Source organism: Silurus meridionalis, chromosome 6 (assembly GCF_014805685.1).
Source record: "Silurus meridionalis isolate SWU-2019-XX chromosome 6, ASM1480568v1, whole genome shotgun sequence".
Classification (NCBI taxonomy): Eukaryota; Metazoa; Chordata; class Actinopteri; order Siluriformes; family Siluridae; genus Silurus; species Silurus meridionalis.
Genome location: NC_060889.1, coordinates 24841966 through 24867237, shown reverse-complemented (window position 1 = coordinate 24867237; position 25272 = coordinate 24841966). Strand labels below are relative to the sequence as shown.

The 25272-nt window shown below is 39.3% G+C and overlaps 1 protein-coding gene across 1 annotated transcript in view; it reads left to right on the top strand.

Annotated features, from left to right (window-relative positions):
• The first annotated feature begins 7836 nt into the window (after positions 1 to 7836).
• arhgef11 (Rho guanine nucleotide exchange factor (GEF) 11) overlaps positions 7837 to 25272 on the top strand; it is a 42273-nt gene continuing 24837 nt past the window's right edge. The window contains 15 exon segments of the mRNA XM_046851043.1: positions 7837 to 9261; positions 14246 to 14260; positions 16376 to 16464; positions 17227 to 17331; positions 17428 to 17477; positions 17558 to 17615; positions 17714 to 17916; positions 19180 to 19251; positions 19349 to 19456; positions 19584 to 19632; positions 22673 to 22710; positions 24095 to 24178; positions 24537 to 24605; positions 24766 to 24870; positions 25028 to 25126. Coding sequence (XP_046706999.1) covers positions 9227 to 9261; positions 14246 to 14260; positions 16376 to 16464; positions 17227 to 17331; positions 17428 to 17477; positions 17558 to 17615; positions 17714 to 17916; positions 19180 to 19251; positions 19349 to 19456; positions 19584 to 19632; positions 22673 to 22710; positions 24095 to 24178; positions 24537 to 24605; positions 24766 to 24870; positions 25028 to 25126 — 1179 coding nt within the window. The 5' untranslated portion in view covers positions 7837 to 9226.

Here is a 25272-nt window from a genome sequence, read left to right as displayed (position 1 = left end):
GTGAAATCTGCATTCTCATTGCTCAGAAGGTATTGATCCATCTTCTGCAGAAGCAGATCTGACGTCACTCCGTGCTTCAAGTGTTTTCTTTTCCACTAGTATTTTATTAATGCATGGTGAGGGGGATGGTAGTTTCCATGTTTAACTCACACCTCTGGGGTTGGGGGAATTTTGGTTTGATGCCTCCTGTTTTCTCCTAATGCTTTGGGGGTTTCCTCGGGATACTCAGGTTTCATCCTATAGTCTGAGGACAATTGTTGTAGATTGGTGTTTTCAAGTGGTAGTGTTTGAATGATTGTGGAGCCTCAATTTACTTGGGAAAGGATCCAGGATTCTGACATAAATTTCATGACAAGAAAGAGATCTGTGCATGTTCCTCTGTTTAATGGTATGAAGATTGACGTACTGAGTTATTTTACAAGAAGTAGGTTCCCTAGTTTGTGTGACTTCATCTCACGAGGTGGTATTATAAAAGTTTTGAGACTAATGGTGCTATTCTGATCACGTGTGTTACCACTGCGATTTCATCATGGACAGCAAGTTAAACCAAAGAGCAAATGTGAAATTCTATGTGAAACTGGGCAAATCTGCCACATAGATGTTTGACATGACATACATTTGGCATCATTTTGAGTGGCACATGTGCTTCAAGAGCTTAAGAACAACACTAGAAGAGGACAAGAAATCAGGAAGACCTTCAACAGGATCAATTTCCCAAAATAATCCCTGAAACCGTTCAGCAACTTGTGCATGATGATCATCGGAGAACAATCCACGTGATCTCACTTCCGAATAAACCATTTGGCTCCACTCACCAGATTTGGCTCCTGCGGACTTCCCCCTCTGTCGGCGTTTTGACAACGTTGCGGAGATCCATTGCAGATTGCAATAGCTGCTTCGAAAAGAAGACTTCCAGGACACATTCCGGAAGTGGCATGAATGCTGGGACCGCTGTATTTCTGTGCAAGGGGGACTATTTTGAAGGTGATAGTGTGTAAATGTAGATAAATAAAGTACCTTCTTGTAAATAGAGCCAGACTCGAAGCCTTTTAATATCACCTCGTATTATCTTTCCTTGCAGCTAGCTCAGAGACAAACCCAACACATACGTATGAATGTACAGAAACTTTCTTTTCATTGAAAAATCCTTCCTTAGCATAAATATCAGCTTTATTTCACACTCTTGGTCTCTGGACAGTTAAAATACTTTGCCATGCCTATAGTAAAACTCACCAGAAGTGTTCTTAACTAATTAAAGATTTCTTTCTAATAGATAATATTCCAGCCGACTGTTTGTTCTCCAAATAACACTTGAATAGCTTGGATGTACTCTTTGTTAGGTTTGAAGCAGGAGCATACGGTGACTGCCAAAAGATTGGAAACCACAGCAATTCCATCTGGACTGAGGCTCATAAGAACTTCACCATACGATAGCAATTAGCCACAGTCCAGAGAAAATTGCATGGATTTCCAATATTTTGGCAGGCACTGTATCCTCCTGTTTTGAATAATAAGCCTATTAAGAATCGTTTTAAGCGTCATTAGACAACAGCATCATTTGTTGGTAGAGCAGATATAATCAAAGGATATTAACATTTGTGGAAGGAGTCTCCAGTGTCAGTGTTTTTTCTGCTATGGGAAAATTAGTTCAGTGTTTTTGCATTGTTTTTCAGAAAATTAATGATTGTTGTTTAAAGATGCTTACTGCTGCTTTAATGTATGTATCAGTTCATAGACATGAAAAAAAATTATAAATGGTAAAACAACTTATAATAACAATCCAAGTCCATTGTATTAACTTAATAAACTGCTGTAATATAAGAGAAATAAAAGACTTCTGTTAAAGAAAGTATTCAACTTCGTAATTATTTTGCTTTGCGCCAAGCTTCATCGTACCATCGGTTAAATATTTTTTGCTTTGTTCCTTAATTATTTATTCCTCTCTCATTGCTCTTTGCACACACATTTATATGATTTATTTCAATTCTTTTATTGGCCAGCTTCTATTGCGATGGTGCTTCACAAATGAAGTAGATTTGCTTGTAGAAGCTGTTAAAGGATCCGTTTCCATTTAAACCCCTGTTCATTCAGGAAGTAACAGAGTGCTTCAACAATACATTGAGTGCTGCAAGATTTTGTGAAGAAAAAGCACATTTCCGATGAGCAATAAATGAGTTTCACTTCAGGCTCTTCATCCTCCTGCTCTGCTTTGCATGCACAGCTGAAACAGCAAAGACTATTTGTGTTACATGTTGTTAGCATACCTGGTTTGTGATGCTTGGTACATATTTTAGGAAAAATGCTTAGACTCTTAATTAGTCAGCTGTTGATATGGAAAAAAAGAATCTACACCAACAGAAGTTGGGGTTTAACTGAAAAGATGACTGGAATAATCACAGTTTGTGCATTATTTTGACCTTTATATTTAGTTTAGGTTACTTTGGTCCTAAATAAAACATTTACATTGAGATATTTTTACTCCTAGGTTTCTGCTGACTACGAACTGCTCATAGTGTCTGATGAAAAGCTAACAAAATCACTCCTAGACTTTAGATACCACACAAGACCACACAAAAGTGCTTTCCACATTCCACTATTATTGTAGTGTCCTGCCACAAACAGGCTAAAGAACAATGTAGGCTAATAGGTGCCACCAAATTGCTTTCCATTCCACGTATACATCATTTTTACATTTACATCATCGCCAACTCCAGTCGTGTCCCACCTCATGAAGATTATGGACCTTCAAAAAAGTAGATGCCGACCCCGCGAACATCCTGAACCATCTAGAGACGTACCGGTGCCATTTGGATTACAACTCGTGCAGTTTGGACATTGGACCTCTTTGCGTGTTTAAAGGCTCTGGCAGGAAACTGGTGTTGTATAAATGATGATCTCAAATGTTGAGCTACTTTATGAGTTGCTCAGTAGCTCCTGGTTCCATAATCTCAAATGACTGTATAAGACTGTGGAAAGGACATTACTCATAATCTTATACTCCAGTGCTCGTGTTAGTTCTCACTCTCCAGTGTTCTGTATTGTTTAAAGTCTATAATCACACTCTTGATATTACACAAATAAGGATGGGTTACCCTTTTGAGTCTGGTTTCTCTCAATGTTTCTTCATATTATCTAAAGGAGTTTTTCCTTGCCACAGTCACCATGGCTGCTCATCAGGAATAAATACACATCGTTCACCTTAAGTGTTAAATTCTCTAAAGCTGCTTTGAGACAATGTCCATTGTGAAAAGCGCAATAGAAATAAACTTGACTTTTTCCCCCTACTTACTCATACTGTGTTTTTTTGTACATCGTTGTCAGAGCCAGGACACAAATTTGCATCATCATCATGAGACTCAGACACTCCCTATTGGAGCCACAGGAAAGGTCACTTGCAAAGACAAATTAGAAAAGTTGTAAAACGTAAAAATGTTTTAATAAAAACCCAAATAAAAAAAATACAAAATTATTAAAAAAAAAAAAAAAGAAAAGGAAAATAAAAACTAAAAAACCCATACTCATGGTTCAGGAGTTTAACCTTCTACAGCAACCTCATGTTCCTGTTGAAGCATCCACAGGAATGTGGATGAGTGGTCTCCAACTAAAGAGAGCAATGAGTTGTCTCCAACTAAAGAGAACTCCATCCAATAGTAAAGACCAGCAAAATTTGATTATAAACGGCTCTATGTTCATGCCGTCTTCAACATTCTGCATGGGGCACAAGATGATCTTGGCAAACGTTCAGCCACGGTCACAAGAATTTAATATCCAAGAGTAGCAGCAGTGCCGATCAAACAGATGCACACACGTACACATGACTGCCAGGTGGAAGTACATCAGATTAAACCCAGTACACCTTGAATCTCCTCCAGTGCTCGAATTGAGTCAATTTGTATGGGGGTCCCCAGTTGTTGTGTAATTCATATACTTTTTTACTAAAATAATCTTGGGGACCCCCTAAGTCTATTTTTTTACTTGTTATGGGGGGTCCCAAATGCCTTATGGGGGACCCAGATCCCCCTAGCCCCCCTCAATTCGAGCACTAATCTCCTCCATTAACGAACCAAAATGGCTGCCTGTGTCACTACATTACACACACACACACACACACACACACACACACACACACACACACACGTCCTTTCTCAAAGTCATCAGCTGTCTCCAGCACTCAGGGCCACGACATGGATGGCTGGCCTTAACACAACTAAACACCAGGAAAAGAAACCAGACACTCGACACAAGTCAAAACCACTATGGAATGAAACACAAGAGCAATGACACTAATGTCAGCCAAAGCTCAATGGACGTAGGCAACAATGGCGGCCTCTACTGGCAGAAACGCGAAAATAACCAGACCATTAATGACATTGTATCCTTAATAGACGTGTGTGTGTGTGTGTGTGTGTGTGTGTGTGTGTGTGTGTGTGTGTGTGTGTGTGTGTGTGTGAGGTATTTTTGTGCCTTATGTTTAATGGTGTAAAATTATTTGAGTAAATGTACTTTGTTACTGTACTTAAGTTATCTTTTGCTCTTTATTTTATCTCTGTTTAAGATGTCATTCAGCTTCAAAACTCCCCTACGCACATCTGAGCAACTTTTTACTTCTGCAGCCTCATTTTCAGACCAAAAATAAAATTCCAAAAACTTTGAGAACCAGCTTTGGTTGAGGATGAATAAAAACATTGCCCATCTCTGAGACTGAGAGGTGCATCACATCACAGTCAGCTCTGAATATTTGGTTTTATTTGATCTAAAATTATTTACTTTTATTTGTCCATTAAATACTGATGTTTCTTCCACTTTGTGACATGAGACATTGAAATTGCTGACTTTAAATAATAATTGAAGTTTTGCATTAAGGTATCTATACATTTACTCAAGTATGATTTTAAAGGCGCTCTTTAAACCTCGTCTTATGTTTTTATATAATGCCATGTGCATCTTAGTATCTTTTTTGTTGTCAACATGTGCTTTCTTCATGTTCTCCTATTTTCACATACCTCCCAAAAAAAAGGAATCCCCCAAGATGGACAGAAATACTAACCAAAAAAAATTATATATTGTAAATATACTGGAGCCTACTGACATTCTTATTATTAAAAGCAAAGACTTGTCATGTATAATATTGATTGCTATTGTTTCACTTATTACACAGAATATTTATTTACTCCTGCATAGACTGGGACCCTATGTGTGCTCACCACATACTGTAAGTCCACCTGACCTTCTTTAAAATATATGCTAATATGTAATATCTTCTTTGTCAGGATCTGAAAGCTTTCATCTAGGGTTTTGTTAATTTTTCCGTTTTCCTCCACCAGATGTCGCCATTTTGTTCTTGAGTCTCACATCAGCTTCTATTGTTTCCATCCGAGTAAACATGCGGTCCCTTAGTTACTATTGTCCAACTTACTTTTTCTCGATCTTATAATGATGATAGCGATATGGCAAAATTGTAAAAATATCAAAAGTTTCGTACAGCAGGCAAACCTTCGACTCTCAGTTTTCAAATTACGATGGGGTACGCAATGCTTCTCCATCGCCTTTGTCTTTGAGAAAGGCTTTATTTAAGATTAAGTTCCCAATTTTTTTTTCTTTTTGGAATTGTGGACTTTCTGTTGCCCTGAATCTTTTATTTATTTTTTAGGAATTATATTTTGCCATTTTCTGACTAATGGATGTTTAAAGAAAAAGAAAATGGATTTCCCCACATTTCCGAGTGTGTTTCTGAATGTGGGTTCATGCGCCCCCCTGTGGTAGACTGCTAGAACTCCTACCTCTTGTTTAGTTGACGCAAGTTTGAGCCCTGTCATACTATGCATGGACATTTAGTTTCATGTCTAGTGGTGGTGTGTAATTGTGGTTGTCTTTGTCTTGTAATAGCTTGCCAATGTGCATTATGCTTCTGTAACCGCTACACAGTTATGCCACTGTCTGTCATCGAACCCGTCTTCTATGCTTCGCCTTTCAGCTGGGTTTGTTGTGAATCATGTTTGTATTAGTCTTTGTCTTGTTTCAGCCAGTGACTGTATGTTAATTCTGCACTGTTGGTTTACTCTAAACCCAAAACATCGGAAACCTTCTTTTTCTTTTTCTTTTGTGGAAATTCTATGGGAAGAAAAAAAAAAAAAAAAACGCAAGAGAATAAATTGTTCATGAAAAAGCCAAACAACTGTTTTGGACTGTTTCGGCTGATTTTTCATCACAATGTCCAGCTTTTCTTGAAAAAGTTCGTCTTGTGAATCTTCTTTTAAGTGTATCTGTGACCAAATCGATTTCTTCTCCTCTGTCAGTCATTCTGGAATGAAGAAAACATCTATTTAATCCATAGTTGATCTTGTGCAGTTTGCTACAGAGGTGATTTGAAAGCTTTGACTAGTCTGACCATTGAAATCGAAGGACGTGAAAATGGTGACGTGATTGGATGTCTTCTAGATGGCCTTGGAGTGACCAAATCTCAATCTGATTGGTTAAAGCAACATATATTTAAATCTAACAAGAGTTCCTTACAGCAATACATGATGTAATGGCTAAAATCTGATTGGATAGAAACTCTGACCAAGAGAAACACTATGAAATGAAGAGAATAGACTATTGGGAATAACTTTATACATATTCATGGACAAAAATATATTAAAACAGTCTGTGATTCTAATATAGATGTTAGGCCAGCTGAGACAACCTTGCTGTCCCTGTCAGTGTAAAGTATCGAAATCAAAAATGAAAATTGTAATGATTTTTTAAATATTTGTCACAATTAAATAATTGAGATCATCAAGCACAAAGATAACCCGATAATTTTAAAAAACGAAGATGGTTTAATTTTATAATGCTGTCCAAGAGACCTACTTGGTCCTTGTGAAAAAGTTATTACCCCCACATCTATTTAAGTCATAAAAAAATCACTTAAATAGAACCTGCCTGCCGATGATCTCAAAAAGCAACAAATCTAACAAAAATCAAGGACAGGGGAGAACCGAAGTTCTTGTCATGTATCAGTCTGGAAAGGGTTACAAAGCCATTACAAAAAGGCTTCAGGACTCCAGCAAATAACAGTGATAGCCATAATGAAACAAATCTACTCGGCCATCATTAAGTCTGTCCTGTGTAGAGGTATGATTGTCTGGTTTTACCAAATCAATCATGCAGAGGTTCCAGCGGACAGTCACGATTATTGGTGCCCTACTGCCCAATCTCCAAGATCTTTACTCATCCAGAGTGGAGAAAAGGGCTAAGAAAATCACTTTGGACCCCACACACCGAACCACACTCTCTCTTCCAACTGTTTTTCCCACAGGCTCTAATCAGCCTGGACAATTAAAATATTCACAACTACACATTGTTCATCATAACTGACACATTTATACATAGAATCCAATGGTCCATTTGTAAACAGCACACTTCTAAATAACATCTGAACATTCATTTGAACAACATTTTTACTCTGTATATAATTGCATTATTTATTTATTATATTATGTCTGTACTTTCTCCTGCACTGGAAGCTCCTGACACCAAGTCAGATTCCTTGTGTGTGTAAGCATTCTTGGTAATAAAGCAATTTCTGATTCTGATTCTGATAATGCACAAAACTTGGTGTGAACCTTCCAAAGAGTGATCAACCTACCAATCATGATTCCAGTTGTTGCTGAAAAGAGTGGCACAACCAGATGTTAGGTTCAGGGGGCAATTACTTTTTCACATGTTTGGACATCTTATTTTAAAACGATGATGATCTGCTTGATCTGAATCGCTCATCCCTGCACCACCACTGACTCTCCTGCAGTTCCTGTGTCCCACAGTAAGATGGAGACTGTGAGTCTGTTTGTCTCCACTCCAAGTGTCCAAACATAAATCTCACTGTGATGGTGCTGGTATGAATTCTGGAGCAGGCAGGAGAATGTAAAACCCTGTGCTGCTTTCACTTCTCTCCAATGAAGCGCACGGATCTGCACGGTGATGCTGAGTGGATCCTGCTGGAGATCGAGTCCTGAAAGTCGGATGTGTCCAGCACAATGGAGGGTGATTCTGCGTAATGGATCAGTTTCAGGATCTCATGAAGCTCCATGACTGGCTTGGTTTTAGGAATTTTACCAGCGATTGTATCACGTGAATCATTTTTTTTATTATTATATTTTATTTTTTTGCAAAAAAAAGTCTGCTTAACTAAACGCAGACCTCGCATTCATTGATTTTGAGCTAGATCTCCTAGACCAGATTCCCCCGGGCCTGCCAGGGTTTCAACCCAGACCTAGCCGGCACAGGAGTGCTGCATTCCGGCAACGTTTTAACGCAACACCGTGGATTTGCCCACGGCCTGCAAAAATCTGGACACTCCGCCCGGAGAGATCTGTTGTTTTTTTTATTTTTAAATCTTGTTACACGTTTTATTTTTCCACCGATTGCGTCTATAATCAAACGCAAATTAGCGTAAAAGCTTATTTCTTGCCATATTTGTTTACTTATTTTTTATTAACAGCCCTGGTTGGAGCTCGCTAACACTACATGCAAATTGCTGGTTTGTTGTGCAGCAAAATATAAACACATCTACGTTGTTTTGTTACTTAGTGCAAAAAAAACAAACAAACATTTTTTCTTATTCTTATGCACTTTAGAAACTAATGGGTTTAATCGATCTGGTTTTTGTTCAGTCACTCAGTCACCTTGGTTTGTTTACAGCATTGTCACTGGTTGGCTGAAGCTTCAGGGCAAAGCAGAGTTCAGTGACATTTAATAAGGATTAATTATTTTTTTATATCTATATTTTCCTTCTTAAAAAATCTTTACCTACTGATTTAAAGATGCACTAATGCTTAACTTTACTTTAAAACTACTAAAATATTTATTAATAGTAATTCCCCGCAGTGATGGTCATGTTCTCTGAATGAAAAACATCTCAAAGGCTCAAACTACTTTACTAAATTTACCCTAAAAAAGATAAAAATGCACAATTCGAAGCATTAAACCGAGCGGCCTGTAGTTAAGTCTCCAGGCCTGGACCTTACCAGATCCCTCATCTCTTCTGAATGAGAAGATGCGTACCAGGACCATCGCCGTGGCCTGAAAATCCAAATACAGTAAGAACTACTGATAGTTTTTCCTGGTGGATGAATCGAGATCGAGGAAGAAGCTGAGACGGACTCTTTTGTCTAAGGAGATGACCACACGCTGAACACAATTTCACTACAGAGACTAGTGGTTGGGCTTCGGGAGCTGCGTAGACATGAGTGTTCGGCCTCCAACCTCGACTCTGGACAGGTACGAACCATCAGTCACTCTTGGGTATGTTGAGCAAAAAAAAATGCGAAACATCACGACATAGTTGTGTGTAAACTTTGAAAAGGCCGTATCTCATAACATAAAGCTTAGGTTGTGTATGATTTTTCCTGCACTTCAGATCCAAGTCATGAAATAATCAGTGATATGACATGAGACACAAGTCCACCATGGAGGTTCAGTACATTTTCATACTACAACAGATTTATTTTATTTATTTATTTTTTTATTTTATTTGTTTGTACAGGTTATCGCTTATGTTATAGCAGCTATAAACAGTTTCATTGTCTCTTGAAACCAATAAGATCATCTGCACAGGATTTCGTCGATTTGTACAGTATCGTTGCAGTTTTTTTGATTTTGTTGCCTTTTATTCCTCCAATATTTGTGATACAACTTGTGGAGATTTTCTTTCACGTTGAAAATTGCTTGGATGGGGGAAATTCGTAAGCTACTTTTAATATCAGCTACATTCAGCACACATTCATAATTGCGTTTTTGGACCCCAAAAACCATTGTACTTTCTAATAAATAATAAATGTCTAATGAAATTAATATTCTAATTCAAATTTAACACCAAATAATAGTCAGTGGATTTGTTGGTGAGTTTTCATTTAAAAACGGTCATTTGGATGTAGTTTGCATGCAAAACAATGTTTTTCGCCGGGATCTTTGTTAGTAAATGAGGTCTTTTTAGCTGTTAGCAAATCAAAGCATTGATTTAGGATTCCTGGCCCAAATCTGTAGTTAATTTGTTATTGTATTTGTAAAATTTAAAGCTGCTCAGAATAAATTTTTTATTTTATTTTTTAATTGTGAAATCCTGGACAGACTCGCAAGCCAGAAAATAAAAAAACTGACCGTTACTCAGAACCGGAGAGTCTGGTGAAATAAACGTCTCTTCACAGAAATCGTCTCCACATTATAGGACATTCTGAGCACGTTAATAGCAAACCTGCTAACTTTTAAAAAGGTGCTGAGACCAGCGAGTTTTATATCAACTCCTTGCAGGAACTGTGACCAGTTGCATTAGAGACAATAGAGAGTTATTAATAGGAAGTTAAGTTAATGGTGTGGTAATGCAACAGTCGTGTGGACGCAGGTCAGTGTAACTATAAATGGATAAGTGTCCTTTTGGTTTTTAGTAAACTAAATGTTGGCGAAAGAGGACACAGGAGGGTACAGGAAAGGAATCCATGTCACAGTAACTCTCCTGTTGAATATTTTCTTTTTCTTACGCCACTTATTGTAGCTAAAACCTGTGCGACGTGCAGCAGCCCAGTACTGAGAACTGCTGTATCACTGGTTTTTCCACTTTCTTGCCGTCGCCGCTCACCGGTTCGCCGGTTTTCCCCCTCGGCGTATGTTACAATAGTGTGTTTGTGTGAAGCAGACGGTCTTGTGGCACATTCAGGGACTGCCACGATAACATCTATCCATCAGATGTCCCCCTTTACTTTTATCACACATACCCGAGGGCCACAATGTCTCTCTGTCTTTTTTTTTTTTTTGTCTCCTTCTCCTTTCTTTATCTCCATTTCTCTGTCTATTCCTCTTTTGTCTTTTTTATTATCTTGTCCATCTCGTGCGCCCGCTTTACCTGTGCATCCTGTCTTCAGACACAGAGAGGGTCCAAGTAATGCTACTGTAGCTCGCAACCTCGAGGTCAGAGGCCAGCCGAACCTCCAGACGTCTGCGTGTACGGACGCTTCAGCCTTCCAGCTGATAGATAGGAATGCGAACGACGATGTAGTCGTTCCCTGTGGGAAACATGGTCCTCTCTCTCCGATACGCATTAGATGTAGGCGATAAGAAATAAACGCCTCCCTGAGACGTTTATCATTGAGCGAGGAAAAGGATCAGACAATTATCAAAGTATAAATGAATCATTAAACTGTTAATACTATGATTTAACACCCAGTGACTTATGATTATCACCCCAGAACATTACTTGCCATATTGTATGGACCCTTAGGACCAGGCTGTGGATTATTTGGTCGTGCAGAAAAATCTTATTTATTATTTTCAGTTTTCATTATATTTGTAATAACTAAAACCCGCCCACGGTGCAAAAAAACACAAAACAAAAAAAAAAAAAAGGGTCGGGATGGATGATATCAATCATACCAGTGTTTGGATTAAAACAGGAAGTGGCTTGTGTTTGATCAGATCGGATATTGTGACATGGTCTTGTGTTCTTTATCTATAAGAGCGTGTTCTTTTCCTCTTATACCAGCAAGTTGCCAACAATGTTTTTTTTTTTAAATGATTAATTAATAATTTATCCATTTATAGTTACATTAAAACAAATGTGTGTGTGTGTTTGTATGTATGTGTATGTATATATGCATGTATATACATACATATATATATATATATATATATATATATATATATATATATATATATATATATATATATATATATATATATATATATAATGATTCACCCATGTTGGAGCAATTCTTAACAATCATTCCCTCAACTGTTTCAGCTTCTTCTCTTCTTCAAGTCTAGAAATTATTTTCTTTTTTCCTCCTCAATTATGATTTTTATTGACCAATCAGATTTGAGAAATAAACAGCTGTAGTTCTTGGTTCTTATGTCAATATACTGTGTGTATATATATATATATATATATATATATATATATATATATATATATATATATATATATATATATATATATATATATACATACATACAGGGGTGCAGAATTATTAGGCAAGTTGTATTTTGAGGATTAATTTTATTTGAGGATTTAATTTGAACAACAACCATGTTCTCAATGAACACAAAAACTCATTAATATCAAAGCTGAATATTTTTGGAAGTAGTTTTAGTTTTAGCTATTTTAGGGGATATCTGTGTGTGCAGGTGACTATTACTGTGCATAATTATTAGGCAACAACAAAAACAAATTCATACCCATTTCAATTATTTATTTTACCAGTGAAACCAATATAACATCTCAACATTCACAAATATACATTTCTGACATTCAAAACCAAACAAAAACAAATCAGTGACCAATATAGCCACCTTTCTTTGCAAGGACACTCAAAAGCCTGCCATCCATGGATTCTGTCAGTGTTTTGATCTGTTCACCATCAACATTGCGTGCAGCAGCAACCACAACCTCCCAGACACTGTTCAGAGAGGTGTACTGTTTTCCTCCTTGTAAATCGCACATTTGATGATGGACCACAGGTTCTCAATGGGGTTCAGATCAGGTGAACAAGGAGGCCATATCATTAGATTTTCTTCTTTTATACCCTTTCTTGCCAGCCACGCTGTGGAGTACTTGGGCGTGTGTGATGGAGCATTGTCCTGCATGAAAATCATGTTTTTCTTGAAGGATGCAGACTTCTTCCTGTACCACTGCTTGAAGAAGGTGTCTTCCAGAAACTGGCAGTAGGACTGGGAGTTCAGCTTGACTCCATCCTCAACCCGAAAAGGCCCCACAAGCTCATCTTTGATGATACCAGCCCAAACCAGTACTCCACCTCCACCTTGCTGGCGTCTGAGTCGGACTGGAGCTCTCTGCCCTTTACCAATCCAGCCACGGGCCCATCCATCTGGCCCATCAAGACTCACTCTCATTTCATCAGTCCATAAAACCTTAGAAAAATCAGTCTTGAGATATTTCTTGGCCCAGTCTTGACGTTTCAGCTTGTGTGTCTTGTTCAGTGGTGGTCGACTTTCTGCCTTTCTTACCTTGGCCATGTCTCTGAGTATTGCACACCTTGTGCTTTTGGGCACTCAGTGATGTTGCAGCTCTGAAATATGGCCAAACTGGTGGCAAGTGGCATCTTGGCAGCTGCACGCTTGACTTTTCTCAGTTCACGGGCAGTTATTTTGCGCCTTGGTTTTTCCACACGCTTCTTGCGACCCTGTCGACTATTTTGAATGAAACGCTTGATTGTTCGATGATCACGCTCAGAAGCTTGGCTATTTTAAGACTGCTGCATCCCTCTGCAATATATCTCACTATTTTTGACTTTTCTGAGCCTGTCAAGTCCTTCTTTTGACCCATTTGCCAAAGGAAAGGAAGTTGCCTAATAATTATGCACACCTGATATAGGGTGTTGATGTCATTAGACCACACCCTTCTCATTACAGAGATGCACATCACCTAATATGCTTAATTGGTAGTAGGCTTTCCAGCCTATACAGCTTGGAGTAAGACAACATGCATAACGAGGATGATGTGGTCAAAATACTCATTTGCCTAATAATTCTGCACTCCTGTATATATATATATATATATATATATATATATATATATATATATATATATATATAATTTTATTTTTTTAAATGCTTGTTTAATGTCTTATATAATGGACATTGTTCAAGTTACTTTACTGATCACATGCCATGGAAGGTACAAAGAAATAAATGCGTGATGGCACTTTTTCGCAACTGTAACTGCATTTTACTGCAACTGAACTCGCATTTTATCAGTTCATTTACAATGGCAGAACTTTGCAGTTACACTGATACAACTCAAAATCGCTCACGTTGAAAATACAGAGGACGATAAATCTAAAATGAATTGCAAAAAAATCTTGTTTTCCTTTATATGGATCTAAATATAAAGATATAAAGTAATTTTTTTTTCTTTATACATATGTATATGGTAATAGAATGAATCAATAATAAATATATTGTGCAATATTATTTGGCTATATGGAAATGCACAATGTTTTCTAGTATTTCTATGAAAGTATGGATCTGAATATAAAGAAATAATTTTTTTTCGAGAGAGAGAATATTTTCATATAATTTTTTTTATTATCCAAATCCAATAGTTTTTCCTGATATTCGATCCACCTTTTTTTTTTTCATGCTGTGGTTATAGATGTTTATGATCGACGTGTCTCAGTGTAATTACGTGTTTGCTGTGTGTTTCTCTGTTTTAGCCTCACTCTTCTTTCTCTCTGTCGTTCATGCCTTCTCTTAGTCCGTTCGCTGCTTGGTGAGTTGTCGGATATATTCTGCCTCTGCTTGTCGATTTGAAGGTTGCAGGGAGTCGGATCGTAACGATGAAGCAGGATTGAAGGATGATGTGAAAACTGTGTGGGTTTTAATGCGAGCGTTTACAGGAAAGGGAATTGTGTTTCAACCGGTTCACGAGTCAGATCATTATGACATCAGATGAGGGACTTTCCTGAAGTATCTTTATCTTTCTGGGTTTCGGAACAGATTATCCTGTTCACATCAAATCGTACCGCGTCTAGACGCAGCACAAAAAAAAGTCATCGCTTATGTATAAAACAATAGATACCATTTTATATTGTGTAGATGTTCATTTGTCCCACGTTGCTCGAATTAATACAAGGATGGACAAATCAAGTCTGGTGTCCAGGCCGGGCAGATGATGTCTCCAACAACTCGAAAAGCAAATATTCCATATTCCCATTCCTTTGGTTTATATGTAGCTACATTATATGGAGAAAAGTGTTGGGGGACCAGACTTTTTCAACCTGATGTGTTGCTTTCACAACCATGAAGTTGGAGACACACAATTGTATATGGGATGCATTTGAATTTCCCCTTTGAGCAAGGAGACCCAAACCTGTTCCAGCACAGAGCCATCTCCATGAAGATAAGGTTCACCTGGGTAGGAGTGGAAGATCTCGTGAGTCCTGCTATTGAGCTTCAAATCGGACCGCTGACCGCACCCCTCACCCTTGTGTCTAAATGAGCACTGATCTTAATGAGCACACTCCAGAAATCCAGCAGAACATCTTCCCAGAAGAGTGGAGGTTATTAGAAGAGCAAAAATGGTGACCAAATGTGGAATGGGATGTTGAAAAAGCACCAATTTTCTGTCCTTTGTCCTTCATGCTGATGAGATGCATCTCGATGACGTCGCAGCAGGTGATGGATTCGAGTTCAACTCGTAGTTCAACTCTGAATTTCCGACCTAAGACTCGACCAAAACCGAGCGTTAACCGGAAAATAACAATTTTTTTTATTTTTCAACTCAGAGTTCAGCAGGCGCCATCAAATCATCATGGCTGCTCACGTCATCGTCAGTATTTCCAAGCAAGAACTTTTTTACCAACCAACTTTTAGACATTATTGCATGTTAACTCTATTACGCTAACTGTACTCATTAGTTAGCTTTCTAACGTGAATTTGGTTTGATGTCATTTCTGCTTCTGAGGTAATTCTCATTCACGAGTGTGAAGAAACTGAGCAAAATAAATTCCAGCCCAGATCTGTCCTATAACTCTGCTAGCGTAGCACCTCATGGTTAAAGAAATCCAGAGATAAAGACGCTAACAAGGGTGGAGTAGTCATTTTTAACTGTAGCTTCCTATCGTTTAGTTTTGAGGGCAGAAACCTACGCTTTCTTGTTGTGTGTAATGTCAATCAGCCGTGGATTATCCCTCAGTTACTTGACTCGGCTAGCGACCTAGCTTAACGCTTAATAGAGATCGTTTTTGTTTCAGGCTCGTCAATGAATTTATGATTCATTTATCCCTGTAATGGCGCCTAACAAAACATTTGAATCTCCCTTCAGTTGTTTATAGAGGATTTTACAGGAAGAGGCTGCTGTAATAAGCAAATCAGTGTTCCAGTGATGATAAATAAAAAGACGCCCCCTCCTGCTAGTGGACCGAAACTGCTACAGATTATGAGCACTGTGTTTTATTGATGATTTGTCCCTGATAGCGTCAACATGCATCTTAGTGATATCCTTTATGCCCTTAATATACGCAGGAAAGTCAATGAAACAAGAAATCGATCACACAGGTGACCACGCCCACTTGAAAGCCAGTGTGTTTTAGAGTCGTCTTTTCTGCTCCCTGCACTCTTTCAAATGCCTGCCTTCAAAACTGGGAATGTCTCGGGCTGTTCCTGTCAAAACCTTGTTCTTGCGGATAATTTTACTTTGTTATTTCTTATCCCCCCGCCCCCATACCTTTTTTTTTTTTTTATCACGTTTTCTGCATTATCGATCTGCTCTCATTTGGCTGCACGTCCTCGCTCTCGTCCTCCTTTATGCTTTCAGCGTGTATACATACGATGCAGAGGTTTGACCCTGGCACTTATACACTTTTATTAAATGTTCTCTATTTAGGTTGAGCAGCCTGACGCTGGGGGACTCGAAGTCTTCTCTTGGCCAGCAGAGAGACTCTTTGGCTTCGGAGTACTCCTCTGACGGTGCAGGTAACATCCCCAGAAAACAAAACACCAGACAAAACACCAGACCACGTCTCAGCAGTGACAACATTGACTTTCATTTCAGCGAGTGTTTATCATTATTTGTCTTTGCATGTTATTTGATATTTACTTAATAACTAATGAATTCAAACCATGTTTTCAGTGATCACACATTTTATCAAGTGGTGCAACAAAGACTTTTGCCCCCTATGGGTCAACTTGAGTTTAAACGATATCCGAGTGAGTGATTTAGTGGACAGTGTTTAGTGCTCTCTAGGTTTTTATTTTTTTAAGAAAGGGAAGAGAATAATCAGATTTGTTGTCTTTTGTAATTGTGTTTAAAGTTTGCTATATACAGGTAGCGCACTTTCTTGGAGCATATCAAATAAAAAATGTATTACATATGTCTATTCATTGATGAAAATGTAGCTGTGAGATATCGAATTGAATCGGATCGTTGACACGATGATCGTAATCGAATCATGCGACCAGTGAAGATTCACACCCACAGCGCATGTATGTGAATGAGGTCAGATTTTCCTCACGTGTGGGTTGCACCACTGTAAAGCTGCGTTACATAAAAATTGTCAAAAAGCATGCTTCAGATCCCAGCACCTGCTGTATATGCTGCTGGGCCCTTCAGCAAGGCCCTTAACCCTCAACTGCTCAGTTGAATTAAATGAGATCAGTCACTCTGGATGAGGGCAAATGGAAATGATTGAACAGTGAAATTGAGGAATTTGAGGAATATCATGCTGTGGTTTCCAGCTGCAGGCCTGGTGCATAGATGCGTGGTCGTACAGAAGGACAATCTGGGCTTCGGCTTCACCGTGTGTGGAGAACGAATAAAACTGGTGCAGAATGTCCGTCCAGGTACCAACCCAGAATCGTGTTGCGTTTATCTCCTTTATTCATTTATGTGTTTTATTTTTTTTTGCCGACTCATTGTTTTCCTTTTCCCACACACAGGTGGAGCAGCGGTAAAGGCCGGAGTGCAGGAAGGAGACCGGATCATTAAGGTGCTTTTTGATTGCTGTTTTGCTCTCGAGAACGTGTAACTCGTACAGCTTTACCTCACACGCACTGTCTCGTCTCGCAGGTCAACGGCTCCTTCGTGTCTTCCATGTCTCATCAGGAAGTCGTGAAGATGATCAAATGTGGGTGTTAAGACCTTACACGCAAACAGTGTTTGAGCTTAATTGCATTGTGACCTCATTTTTATTTTTTTTTTCCTTTCTCGTCCTGTTCCTCGCAGCTGGAACGTACGTGGCGCTGACGCTCCAGGGCCCACCGCCTTCAGTAGCCGCTGTCCCTCTTCAGCCCCTTCTATCAGACCTCCCAACCAATCACAGGACGCAGACAGGGGATGAAACCACGCCTCCACCTCCACCTCCACCTCTGCCAGCTTCAGTAATAGGCACACCGTCGCAGAGAATCACAGGCCCCAAACCACTACAGGTGTGTGACGGCGTTTCAGTGTTTGCCTCGTGTCCTCGTTTAAATCCCAGTGTGAATTTTAGTGTGTCTTGAGATGCTTTTCTGCTCAGCACGGAAGCTCAAAGCAGGAAAGACACGAATGGGTAGATGAAGGGTAGATCTTACTGTCATTTATGTAATACAGCTACATTAGGCTCTGACATGCACATGTTTAGGGAACGCCCAGTGGTGCTTCCCTTCTTTCTGATTTCCTGGATTAAGATGAACCTTGTGATCCCCTGCTTTTTCTATCGTTAGACGATTCCGCTCTCAAAAAGCTCATCAAAAAAAGAACTATATCAGCTACAAGTACTGCTGAAATTATGGACAGAACCATTCACTCCCACGACTTTTACTTGACTATCATACTTCAGAGACATTGTCTTGTTGGAGGTAGCAAAGGGTGCAAAGGACAACATTATTCACCACAAGAAAAAGTACCACTATACCTTTCGGACTTTCTTTTACTTCTTTATACAAGCGGTTGCCTTCATGGCATCTGTTTTCTACATAGTTCTTTCAGACTGCGATCTGGAACATGTTTCTGAAGCGAAACTAAATTTGAATAAAAATGTTGATTCGCCATAAAAAAAAAAAAAAAAAAACTGCTTGGACTGGTACCATGTCTCTGACAATCTAATTGGCATCAGGGTTTGTTATATATCTCGTCATCTCTTGCTTTTTTTTTTTGTCGCACAGAAATTTCTCGCTAAACGATTCAGGCAAAATTTGTTGCATTTTGTTTTTCCGGGTTGTTACAGTCGTCTATTGACTAGCATGGAGGAGGTTTGATTTTGGAATGGTCAGATGTGATGACGGTCCACGTCTGAAAATGAATTTGAATGCGTAGATTGTGAGGCGTTTGGTGTTCGTTGTTCTTCTCCTCTCACGGTTACTTCGTTCATTATAACTTAACAGTAAATTCACGATTGCTTCTAGCAGCGATTTGATTGGTTAACGAAAACGAGTGACCTATTCGATAATATTTGCATGTTGTTAAATCAATGATTATGCTATTATCAAACACCCCTAATCACACGCCACGTTCTGGACCCAAAGACGTCATACAGTCTGATAGGACGTTAGTGAAAATGTTCATCCGTCTTTTCATTGGCTGAAAAACAGCTCAGAGCGGTGACATCATTATTTACTGTATATACCATAATGAAGCAAGAATGGTATAGTGTTATGCAATTGTTTTGAATTTTTCTGTTTCTCTTCTGTTTTTTTTCCCCTCCATTTTAGGACCCAGAAGTCCAGAAACACGCCACGCAGATCCTGCGAAAGATGCTGGAGCAGGAAGAGGCAGAACTACAGGTATAACCGACCTCAGATTCGTGGATTTTCTTCAAAATGAATCTATCATGTGAGCCGTCCTAGATTTCATTGCTCTCTTTCGTCCTCCAATGTACAGGACCTGCTGGAGGAACAGTCACGCAACCCGTCGTCTTCTCTGGAAGAGAGAATAGAAAGCGCGAAGCGGCGCGCTCATCAAGTGCGAGTGAAAATGCAGAAAGACCTGGTAAAGAGCTGTTTCGCTGACTGACTGAAATTTGTTTCTATTTTCAGTTCCCTAAAGTGCTGTTTATTTAGATGTGCACTAAATGAGTGGCTGAGCCGGTGGTCAGAGTTTTATTTGCTTTGTGCAGGACGGAACGCGCTCGGAAACAGCAAGCACCTACGTGACCGCCGGAGAAGGTGAGCGTCTGAGCTACTCATTTGTCCGTGAAAACACACCCTTTCAATTGCAAGTTGCTGTAATCATACCCACTCTGATGGCGTGCGTTCACATGTATCCAGCGTGTAGTTGGTTGTGGTCGAACCCTCAGGGGCGATTGTGCAAAAGGTCTGAAAATGGTTTCGGTACCACCATTTCAACTCAAATGCAGCTTCGAAAGCGTTTAGATCCCAAACTTGACCAAATACAGGAAGCAACACAAACTGGTAGTGTGGTTTTGATTTGAGTGAAGTGTCTGTTGAAATGTGTTCATTTCCTAAAGACTTTTAACCAACAACCAAAAACTGTGTGTGTGTGTGTATAATTTTTTATATATATAATACACACACAAACAAACACACAGTTGAATTGTTGGTCTTCTGGAAAGTATGTTCATTTACTGTATATGTACTCAATAATTGGTAGAGGCTCCTTATGCTTTAATTACTGCCTCATTAGGGCGAGGCATGGAGGTGATCACTCTGTGGCACTGCTGAGGTGGCCTGGAAGCCCAGGTTTCTTTGACAGTGGCCTTCAGCTCCTTTGCATTTTTTTGGTCTTTTGTTTCTCCTCATTTTCCTCTTGAAGATACACCAGAGATTCTCTATGAGGTTCAGGTCTGGTGAGTTTGCTGGCCAGTCAAGCACACCAACACCATGGTCATTAAACCAACTTTTGGTGCTTTTGGCAGTGTGGGCAGGTGTTAAATCCTGCTGGGAAATAAAATTAGCATCTCCATAAAGCTGGTCAGCAGAGGGAAGCATGAAGTGCTCTAAAACTTCCTGGTAGACAGCTGTGCTGACCTTGGACTTGATAAAACATAGTGGACCGACAGCAGCACATGACATGACTCCCCAAACCACCACTGACTGTGCAAACTTTACACTGGACCTCAAGCAACTTGGATTCTGTGCCTCTCCTCTCTAATTCCAGACTCTGAGACCTTGATTTCCAAATGAAATACTAAAATGTATTTCCTTTTATCTGAAAAGACGACTTTGGCCCACTGAGCAACAGTCCAGTCCTTTTTGTCCTTTGCCCAGGTAAGACACCTCTGACATTGTCTCTGGTTCTGGAGTGGCTCGACACAAGGAATGCTTCAGTTGAAACCCATGGATACATCTGTGCGTAGTGGCTCTTGAAACACTGACTCCTGCTACAGTCCACTCTTTATGAATTTCCCCAAATTCTTGAATGGGCTTCGTTTCACCTTTTTCTACCACATTATTCCTTCCATTCAACGTTCCATTAATGTGCTTGGATACAGCACTCCGTGAACAGCAGCTCTTTTAGCAATGACCTTTTGTGTCTTAACCTCCATGTGCAGGGTGTCAATGATCATCTTCTGGATAACTGTCAAGTCAGCAGTCAGCAGTCTTCCCCCATGATTGTGTAGCCTGAACCAGACTGAGACACCATTTAAAGGCTCAGGAAACCTTTGCAGGTGTTTGGATTTAATGAGCTGATTAGAGTGTGACATCACAAGTCTCCAATATTGCACTTTTTCACAATATTAAAATTTTTGAGATACTGAATTTTGGGTTTTCATTAGCTGTAAGCCAAAATTCTTCAAATGAAAAGAAATAAACACTTGAAATATATCCATCTGTGTGTGATGAATCTATATAATATACGAGTTTCACTTTTTGTATTGAATTACTGTTTCATTATTCGAATTATTTTTTAACATTTTAACATTTAATCCTGGAAAATCATGAACATATTGAAATAAATTCAAAACACAAATAATTATTTAATTATTTATCATCGGCATATATTTTTTAGCATTTTACGTTGGCATTATGGGGAAACAAAAAAAAACAAAAACTTATTTTTCAGGACTAATTGAGGATAATTTTATCATTCGCTTAAGCCCCTCCCCACCCCACCCCTGTTGTGGTGTACTGTACCTCAGCCAAGTATTTTTATTTGTTTGTGGTTTTAATTTTTATTACTCCATTATTTATTTATTAAATAACCCACATAAAACTATTCATTCAGTTCACTCCCTTTCAGACTTGGCAGCCGGACTAAAGCCTTGACAGTGCTGCCTCCAGGGTATATTTCCTCTCGCACAAGCCATGTGTTAGTTCAGTGCCTCGCTGATAAGGGGTGTGTTTGTTTACAATTCGGCGCGCGAATGAACGAACCCGTCGGTCGGCATCATTTCAGATGAATGCTGTATGGAAACTTGGTTCTTGAAGGCATGCATTCAATAGAAGAGTCCTTATTTATTTCAGTCTGTTTACTGCACGTTCACGCCTTGACAAAACTCCATTTCTGTTCCTGACTGTAGGACATCATTCACATATTCGTGTTTATAGGAACAACTCCCTCAATTCACCCACTGTCTAGTGTCATTATCTGAAATGGGGGAGGGTGTGTTCCTTCATATGTGTGTGTATCTATATATATATATATATATATATATATATATATATATATATATATATATATATATATATATATATATAATATATAATATGTATGTATATATGTAGTGTGTGTGTGTGTGTGTATGTATATATGTATGTATGTGTGTATGTAGTGTATACATTGCTCATATGATTCCATCCACTCTTCTGGGAAGATGTTCTACTAGATTGTGCTTGTGGACATTTGTGTTCATCAGACACAAGTGTGTTAGTAAAGGCAGGTAGTGGTGTAGGTTGGAGGTCTGGGGTGCAGTCAGTGTCCACATTCATCCCAAAGGTGTTCAGTAGGTGTTAAGGTCAGAGCTCTAAAGCAGGCCACTCAAGATGTTCCTCTGCAAGCGAGTGCAAAGTTTGATTATTTCCCATCGAAAGACGTCCTATACATATCCTGTGTGACTAAAGCTTGGTAATAGTTTGGAGAAGAACCGCATATGGCAGGAAGTGTCAATTGTCTCAATATTTTGTCCATATGTGTGTGTGTGTGTGTGTGGTGTTATATATTTAAAAAGCTGCTTTGTGCATTATCGATTAGTTAACTAGCTGAAATAGTATCATTTTTATTGACTCATCCTGTATGTTCCCGCAGGTCGATTGTCCATGGATGCGGGTGATGGGGACTATGAAGTAAGGTTTTTTGTTGATTTTTTTTTTTCTTTTTCATTTTGTGTTATCTTTTTTCAATACGTTTTCGAAAAATTCTGTACATATCTATATTATAGTGTTCTTCACCAAAGTTTGTGAACACGTGACCACAACATTAGTGTGTGTGTTCTTTGTTAGTCCCCATTTGCAGTTATAAAAAGCTCCTCCACTCTTCCAGGAAGATGTTTCACTAGATTTGGATTGTGCTTGTGGAGTTTTGTGTTTGTTCATCCACAAGGATGGTAGTAAAGTCAAATACTGATTACTGGTGTAGGTGAGGAGACTTGAGGGTGCGGTCAGCGTTCACATTCATCCCAAAGGTGTTTATTAAGGTTGGAGCTCTATAGCAGGAGATCTTCCACGCTAACCCATGGAGCTGTTTGTGCACAGGGGCATCGTCGTCATGCTGGAACAGGTTTGGGTCTCTAGTTAAAGTGAAAATGTAATCCTACTGCATCCAAAGGCATCCTGCACAATGTGTGCCTCCGACTTTGTGGAAACACTTTATGGAAGACTGGACCTGGACAGTATATGAAGATGTTAAGCAATTTGTGATGTCATAATGAACATTTGTATAATTTCACACCCATTAAATGCTTTTAGTGAATGCTAGAGAAAAGAATGTCCCTATAGTGGCCCAAATACACACCGTGTATCCTGAAGTGTTATTAATGCGTTAACCATACAATCAATTAGGGGGGAAAACCATTAGATTTATGGCATTTGGCAGACCTCCTTATCCAGAGCAACTTTCTCATTCATACAGCTAAAAGGTTGGGGGGGGCTTGCTTAAGGGCCCAGGAGTGGCAGCTTGGTGTGACTCGGACTCAAACTCATGACCTTCAGATCCATGATCAGTTGTCAGAAAAGTGCAGTCTTTTTGGAGAAACCACAGGGGTTTTTTTTGTTCAGCTTCCCAGCATTACTCGAACAGTGGATGCTGTTTGTATTTCCGTGGTATTTTGTTTTGTTCCTGTCATTTCTTTAGCCCCGCCCACGACATGCCATCCTGGAACTCGGCTGTTTCCCCGGAGAGAAGCGTAAAGTAGTATATGTCCCTTTTTATAAACCCGATAAAACCAGAGACTCTTCTGAGATATAAGAAGGACACAGTTCTACTCGACAAGTGCTCAAGATTTAACGCCAGATTGGCCGAATCTGTGATTCTAGATAGCGTCAGGAAGATGTTCATGATCTATCTCGAAAGCTTGGTTTCAACATAAAACGATTTGTATTCGATTTTCGTGTGTGTGTGTGTGTGTGTGTGTGTGTGTGTGTGTGCGCTGCTATTACTTTGTATGTATGTTACAATATTTTGTTTCATACTAATGTTTTTTGTGCTTTTCTCTGTATCACTTTGTTTTAGACATGCGAGAGTCCTTTCTCCTCTCCGTCCTCCTCATTCAGGATTCCCCAACACCGCAGACACGGCTCTGGCACACTTGACTCAGTGAGACACACACACACACACTCTCTTATCTTTTTAAAGGAATGTACTGTGTTCCTCATACCACAAATTTGGCCGATTAACCAAGACACATTTGGCGAATGACGCACCTTTCTTCAGGAGATAACAAGAAAGAGTTTCTCTTTTGGCTGCTACACTTACTGAACACACACACACACACACACACACACACACACACTCACACTGTAAGAGTGAGAGAGAAATGAGACATTTTCATTCTGTATTTGTAGACGTTGTGTGTCGGAAATGACCTGAATAAAGGTCGACTCTGATGGTACAATTTGCAGATTATTCTGATATTTCTTACACAATTCACTTTGTGGCTTCTGTGCAACTGCAGGCGGGGAAAACACAAATAATCGGTCCTGAGGAAGAAGACGACGACTATGACGGCTACATGACAAATGACGTGAGTCTTTCAGTACGCTACAGTATAGCGCTTGTTTTTTTTATTTTTATTTTTTTTCTCTTCAAGCTTGGAAAAAAAGCATTTTTCAAATGTGTGTTTTTGTTGTCCTTTTTTCTTCCCCCTCACATCTCTCTCACTGATTCTCTCGCTTTCTGCTCAGATGGACGGCCCGTTTCAAGACTTCGAGCTGCTGAAGGCACGACCGGCTCACATGACCGTTTTTATGAGATACATATTCAGTCAGCTGCAGGACCCAAACCCACTGGTTTGTCCTTTTCTTCTTTCTTTACATACAATAAATATCACTGGATATAATAATCCAGTAACATTTTCTTAGATTTTATTATCAATGGATGAACATTATTTTGATGAACTAAGTGACCTTTCAAGCCAAACATGGGTTTTGTGTGTGTGTCCTATAGCTGTTCTATCTCTCTGTTGAGGCCTACCTTGGGTCGAGCCCTAAAGACGCCCGTGCCATCGCGCCCCAGATCTGTTCTCACTTCCTGGACCCCGATGCTGTGAGTTTGCATCAAAACCTACAAATTGTCGCTGTTAATAGCAAAAGCACTTAAATGTATTCCCTACATCATTCGGATAGAATTTTAGAAGAAAAACAGTCACCTTGAACTCGCTTTCTCTTAACTGCATTCCTCGCCTTGATCCG